Raw genomic sequence first — 7515 nt, forward strand, 5'->3', positions numbered from 1 at the left:
CTGCAAGGATTTTCCTACGGTTTAGATGAACTGGGAATGGACGGCTACGAATAGATATTCGCCTCACAAAACGGATTGCCAACGTGGCAAAACAGAATTTGATTCCGTTCTTAGAATTTCAACACATACGTCTTTCTAATGCCATTGATCGTGCACTCACACATGTGTTCTAACGTGTGAAAGTGGTCAGGGTTTGGTCAAAGGTGCCATCTGAACGAGATCAACGGTTCAGATCTACCAACATCATAATGATAGGTGGGTCATCATCATTCAGCGGACAACCGTCCATTTGAATTTTCGTTTGAGCGGGAGAATGAAAGTGAGAGAAATTCTCTCCTTTTTGAAAAAAAACACGGGTTAACATCCCCTTTGACTGGGTGTTGAATCCGGTATACTTCACTTGCATCCACACCTATGTACATACATACTAGATACTGGGCCCCACAAAGATAACAAGGGAAATCCATCCCGTTCATACTTTTCTACATACCCAATTACGACATCTAACATTAGTTGAGACAGAATCAAAGATTAGGTGGGCCAGGTGGTGAAAAAATAAAAATAAAAATAAAAATAAAATAATCAAATAAAATAGGTTGTTACAATCTACCCCCCTAAAAGAAATTTCGTCCTCGAAATTACCTGAGTAGAGTCGCCGAATAAATGTGAAAAAGTTTTCTTCATTTCTGCCTCATGTTCCCAAGTTGCTTCCTCTTCTCCATGACGTGACCACAACACCTTGACTAATGGAATCGTTTTGGTACGAAGGACCTGCTCCCTGTAGTCTAGTATGCGTATAGGCTTCTCGACATAAGAAGCATCATCGTTTAGCTCAATCTGTTCCCAACTAATGATATGTGAAGCATCAGGCTTGTATTTCTTCAACATAGACACATGAAAAACATTATGAACATTCGCCAACTTCGGTGGTAGTGCCAAGCGGTACGCAACCACTCCGACCCGATCCAAAATCTCAAAGGGCCCAATATAACGAGGTGAAAGCTTGCCTTTCTTCCCAAATCTCATCATACCCTTCATAGGAGAGACTTTAAGAAAGACATGATCCCCTACACTGAACTCCAAATCGCGGCGTCGATTGTCAGCGTAGCTCTTCTGCCTACTCTGTGCCGTACGAAGACGTTGTCGGATCAAATCAATCTTCTCGGTCGTAATCTGTACCAGCTCAGGTCCCAACAAACTCCTATCACCAACCTCGGCCCAGCACTGTGGCGCTCGACATGGACGTCCATACTGGGCCTCATATGGAGCCATACCAATACTTGATTGAAAACTGTTGTTATAAGCAAATTCTGCTAAATGAATATACTCATCCCAACTGCCCTTGAAATCCAGCATGCATGCTCTCAACATGTCTTCTAATATCTGATTTACTCTCTCTGTCTGTCATCTGTCTGAGGGTGAAATGTTGTGCTATAATTTAGGATAGTCCCTAGCTCTTCTTGTAGCCTCTTCCAAAATGTTGATGTGAATCGAGAATCCCGATCAGAAACAATTTCTCGCGGCACCCCATATGATCGGATCACTTCCTTAATATACAGTTTTGCCAGATTGTCTGCCGAATCGGTTATTCTGACAGGAAGAAATCGTGCGGTTTTCGTCAGCCTATCCACAATCACCCAGATAGAATCATGATTCTTCCGAGTTCTTGGAAGCCCAGAGATGAAATCCATCGTAATACTGTCCCATTTCCACTCAGAAAGAGGTAATGGTTGCAAGAGACCCGGTGGTTTACGATGTTCTGCCTTCACTTGCTGACATGTCAAGCATCTAACGACGTAATCAGCTATGTCTCGCTTCATATTTCTCCACCAATATTGCCGCTTCATATCCTGATACATCTTTGTACTTCCCGGGTGAACAACCATCTTTGATTTATGCGCTTCGTCCATGACTGCTTGTTTCAATAATGAAATGTCTGGTACACAAATGCAACCCCGATATCTGAGTCCACCATCACTCCTAACTAGCCAATCAGACCCTTCCTCATTCATAATATTATCTTTTATTTCTTTTAAGTATTTATCCTGATCCTGAGCATCGATAATCTATCGCAATAAGGTCGGCTCCACCCTCAAATGACACAAATATGTACGTGGCTTATCTAATACCAGTTGAAAATTAAAGTCCTGCATGAACTCCATCATTTCCCATTCCTTAATCATCAAGGAGGCCATCAATTCATGTTTCCTTTTTTCGACTTAAAGCATCGGCAACGAGATTGGATTTTCCCGAATGGTAAGATACTTCAAAATTAAAGTCCTTTAAGGTTTCCATCCATCTTCTTTGTCGCATATTTAGATCTTTCTGAGTGAAGATATATTTGCGACTTTTGTGGTCACAGAACAATTCAAACTCTTCACCATACAGATAATGTCGCCAAATTTTTAAGGCGAAGACCACAGCTACAAGCTCTAAGTCATGCGTCGGGTAATTCTCTTCGTGTTTCTTCAACTGTCTCGAAGCGTATGTGATTACTTTATTATTCTGCATCAACACACATCCCAGTCCAGTTTTCGATGCATCACTATATACTACATACTTTGCTCTTTCTTCTGGCAAAGTAAGCACAGGAGCTGAAGTCAACCTCTTTTTGAGCTCTTGGAAGGACCGTTCTGCATTTTCATCCCAAATGAATCGAGCATTTTTCCTTGTGAGTTGCGTCAACGGTCGAGCGATTCGGGAGAATTCTTTGATAAAACGCCGATAATATCCAGCCATTCCCAAGAAACTTCTGACCTCGGTAACTGTAGTGGGCTGCTCCCAATTCCAATCGCTTCTACTTTTGTCGGATCAACTGCAATACCCTCTTGTTTTACCACATGCCCTAGGAATTTGACTTCCTTTTTCCAAAAGTCACATTTCGAAAACTTAGCATACAACTGGTTTTCCTTGAGTGTCTTCAAAGCCGTCCTCAAATGCACTTCATGCTCCTCCTGACTTTTTGAATAGATTAGTATATCATCAATAAAGACAATAATGAATCGGTCTAAATATGGCATGAACACCCGATTCATTAAGTCCATGAATACGGCTGGAGCATTTGTGAGACCGAATGGCATCACTAGAAATTCATAGTGGCCATATCTCGTTCGAAATGCCGTCTTCGATACATCCTCATCTCTGACCCGGAGTTGATGATATCCTGACCTTAAGTCAATCTTGGAAAAGTACTTCGCCCCTTTAAGTTGATCAAACAAGTCATCAATACGAGGTAATGGGTACTTATTTTTCACGGTCACTTGGTTTAATCTTCTATAATCAATACATAGCCGCGAAGATCCGTCCTTTTTCTTTACAAAAAGGACTGGAGCACCCCATGGGGAAACACTTGGCCTAATGAATCCCTGAGTTAACAAATCATCAATCTGCTTCCGAAGTTCTTCCATTTCACAAGGTGGCATCCTATACTGTGATAGGGAAATAGGTGCAGTACTAGGTAGGAGATCAATAGAGAAATCCACTGCCCGTTTAGGAGGCAAACCTGGTATGTCCTGAAAAACTTCGGGAAATTCTCCTACAACGGGGATCTGATCTACAGTTACTTCATCGGATTTCTTTTCTTCTAAGGCTGCTAATCGATCGAATACCATTTGCTTTTGTCTTCCTTGCACCGTAAAAGGTATCTGGTTAGGTATGCATATCTTAACTGTTTTAGCACAACAGTCAAGCATAGCTCGAACTTGAGAAAGCCAGTTCATACCGAGAATGACATCAAATTGTTTCAAGTTCATACAAACTAAATCGACATATACCACACGATTAGCCAAAGATAAAGGGCATGCTTGACAGAATTTGTCTGTCTCCACAAATTTTCCCACCGGGGAAACAATAGTAATACTTCGATCTGTACGGGTTGTGTCTAATTGCAGATTTTCTACAACAGAATAAGCAATAAAAGACAGAGTTGCACCGGTATCAAATAAAACATGAACTGGAGTTTCTTTAATGAATCCCGTACCTTCAATGGCTTTAAGCTCTGCTTCATCAGACTCATGAGCTTCCAAGGCATATACTCGTGCTAAGGCATTCTTGCTTGGGACTTGGGCTTTGAGTGGCTGAGGTCGAAGCACTAGAGGTTTTTGCACTATCTGATTTTGTGAAGGTTTAATGACTGGCTGAGGAGGAATGCCACCTTCTGCTTGTAATTTCTTGTAACAATATTGAGCAATATGGCCTGCCTTTCCACAATGATGACAGTGCCTAACCGGTCGGGAAAAAGTGTCTGTCGGTGGAGTAATTTTCATCCTCTTTTCGGGTGCTTGAGGGACCGAAGGGGTTGGCCTAATCTTACCCACTGAATCTTTGAATGGAGCACGAGTCTTGGCCAAGCGTTCAAAATCTTTCTCAACGAGCATAGCTTTATCTACTACATCAGCAAAATCAGTAAAATCTACAAAACATAGCCGTGACTGAATTCCCTGACGAAGTCCCTCTTTAAATTTCTGCAATTTATACACTTCGTCTTTCACGACTTTAGGAACATAGCGTGACAACTCGGCAAATTGTGCTTCATATTGAGCAACTGACATGCTTCCTTGTTCCAACTTAAGGAACTGGGCTACTTTTTCATTGCGGTAAGATGAAGGAAAATACTTCCCATAGAATGTTTTCTGAAACTCGGCCCAAGTCCAATGATGTCCATCAGGAAATTTCTTTCTCATATTCTCCCACCATATGTCCGCTTCACCCTCCAACATATAGACAGCAAAAGCAACCCTTTGATCATCTGTACATCCTATTAGATTCATCATTTTTTTCATCTTATTCATCCAATGCTCAGCCTGTACTGGATCAGGTGCTCCTGAAAAACTAGACGGTCTCAACTTCAAGAATCTGTCAAACATATCTGCTTCACGATTTTCCTCAAACCGTGGAGTCGTCGGTGCACGTGAGTTACGTTGAAGAGCCTCCAACATAGTAGCAAATGTTGCCTGTTGCTGCTGCATGAGTGCAGCCATCTGACCAACTACATCATGATGTGGAGTCCCATGTTGTGCTCTCAATGGGGGTGTGCCAAACGGTCCAGCAGGCGATGAAGTAGGAATAGCACTTGGCCTTGGTTCTGAGGACCTTATTGATGGTCCAGGTACAAAACCAGGAGGCCCATCCTCAAAATACTCCTCAGGTGGTACCACCACAAAGGATGACTGCTGCCGTGGAAGTCTAGATTTAGGAGGCATGATCCCCTGTCAAATTTTTTTTTTTCCACAGTCTCATCTTCTAATCCTTTAACAAAATTTAAAATCTCATCATAAGGTATATATTTTATACATTTTAAAACATAAACAATGATTTCTAAAACAATTGGTGATCCATGGCCCATCTTCTAATCCTTTAAAAAAAAATAAAAAAATAAATAAAATAAAATAAAATAAAATAAAAATAAAAATTAAAATAAAATAAAATTTTTACAATCACTTATAAGGAACCTAGTCATGAAGTTTCTACATTTAACCAGATTCTCTACTTTAGTCTCAATGCTTTGTCTAAAGTAAAAATAATAACACTAATAAAATTTACTACCTATTTATTAAACTCCATGCTGTCTTATAGAAAATATTATTCTAACTAGGGAAATGTTGGAACGTTCATATTTCTATTTTATAAAAAATATTATTTGGAGAGGCTAAATTTAATTATGTGTATTATGGCGGTTATTGTTTCTAATTAAATTTTTAGTTTTAACACCTGGGTTGTATAAGTCTCTTTTCCCAAGGCCTGGTTTATCTAAACTTTGGCTCTGATACCAACTTGTAACGCCCCGGATTTCATAGCATGAGTTTGACACTCGTGCACAAAAATCGGGATGTTAACTATGAAAAAGGAATTTCATCCAAGCGAATGGGAAAACATTTAAGAGTGGCATCACATCCAAAAAGAGATGAAAACCATGCATATGTAAAATATGGAGTCCACATCCAAACACAATCAAGTAAAGGCCCATAGGGCTTATACAACGCAAATGAAAAACTAATAGGGAAATTATATCAGTTATGATCAGGAGTCTCCACCCAAGTACAAGATCCATCGTGCCTGATCTTGGCTTGTGATTCGTCCAACACCTCTTGGGACCAATATGGCCATTTCTCTTTAACGTCAGTTGTCGGTTCCTCATTCATGGGTACCGCTTCTTCATCTACGACACCTATGGTTGGTGCAATTGCACAATAGTATACATGAGTGGCCATCTCAATGAGAAACACCCCCCAAGATTTCAATCGAACATAGTAATTAGGATATTTCAAATCAAACAATCAAGCAAAGCAACATTTTATAAGATGATCTTTTAAAAATGAATGGATGTATGAAATGCACCTCAGCCTGGGGATGCACATCCAGCTGGCCATCGGATGGGCCTTTCAAACAGTTGGCTCATCCATGCAAAGAATGAGTCTTTCAAACAGTCGACCCATTGGTATGATATTTGGGTCATTCGAACAGTACACTGGTCCTTCCAAACAGTTGACCAGGCACCCGATAACGCCCATATGCAATGTATGCATGATTACCTGTCCTTTATTAATCCGGTTCACAATCAACCATTATTGTACATCCTTACAACTAGTGGCCACATTAATACTATAATTCTCAAGTGATCAATATATTCAAATCATTTCCAGTAACCGCTAACATTAATCCATATTCCCTTAAGAACACTAAGTCCACTCTTAGACACCATCTTCAAATCTAATTCAAATATTCCCAAGATGGTAAATGTAATCAATTGATTCATAATGAGGCCACCAATTTAAGGATCATTCTTCATACATGAAGTTTTGTGATTTCAATACAATTCCAATATAATCACGCCATAATATATGCATGCTATGCCACACATTGGCAAACTCTTTTCTATTTACAACCTATACAATGAACTAAGCATATGCCACATGATACTAAATTATCTCCAATTACAAATCTTATCTCTATGTTTTACACATTGATTTTCATTCCAAAAATCTCCCACATTATAATTGTAACAAAAACTACCTATAAGCATGAGTACATTAGTTGTAGGAAATCTTTCTACACCATAAGAATTAGAAAGGAGAGTTCATCTTACAAGGATAAGAGTACATGTGACACAAACAATTTATATTATCATGTTCAAACACTAGACAAGAGATTATGTAATGAAATTACTCAAATGAATATTCTAATAAGATTATCATAATTGAAATAAGCCTAAGCTACTATTGTGAAAGAAGCTTGAAGGGTAGATCTCACCTTAAGCTTTGGATCTCTCTTACTAAGAGGTAAGAAAGGAAGAAGAAATTGGTGAGGATCCAAACCCCTACAACCAAGTAGAACTAATCAACAAATTATTAAGTAAAAATCAACATCCTAGCTGGAATCGAAGGGATAATAATAGCTCACCCCTAATCCAAGTTGATTTGGATCAAAATCAACTCAAGACCTACAAAGTGTCAAGATCTAGTCGAGGCTTGATCCAACTCGGTGTCGTCACCAAAACAAGATCAAGAACTCAGTTCA

General features: G+C 39.5%; 1 protein-coding gene across 1 annotated transcript; it reads right to left on the reverse strand.

Annotated features, from left to right (window-relative positions):
* Positions 1 to 2681: 2681 nt before the first annotated feature.
* Positions 2682 to 5201, reverse strand: LOC131249161 (uncharacterized). The gene has a single exon (XM_058249763.1). It carries the CDS (start codon positions 5199 to 5201, stop codon positions 2682 to 2684), a length of 2520 nt encoding a protein of 839 aa, XP_058105746.1.
* Between the last annotated feature and the right edge of the window lie 2314 nt (positions 5202 to 7515).

Source organism: Magnolia sinica, chromosome 1, assembly GCF_029962835.1.
Source record: "Magnolia sinica isolate HGM2019 chromosome 1, MsV1, whole genome shotgun sequence".
Lineage (NCBI taxonomy): Eukaryota > Viridiplantae > Streptophyta > Magnoliopsida > Magnoliales > Magnoliaceae > Magnolia > Magnolia sinica.

Excerpts from the sequence above, each read along its gene's own strand:
- LOC131249161 (XM_058249763.1), bottom strand. The coding sequence starts at position 5,201 with ATGCCTCCTAAATCTAGACTTCCACGGCAGCAGTCATCCTTTGTGGTG.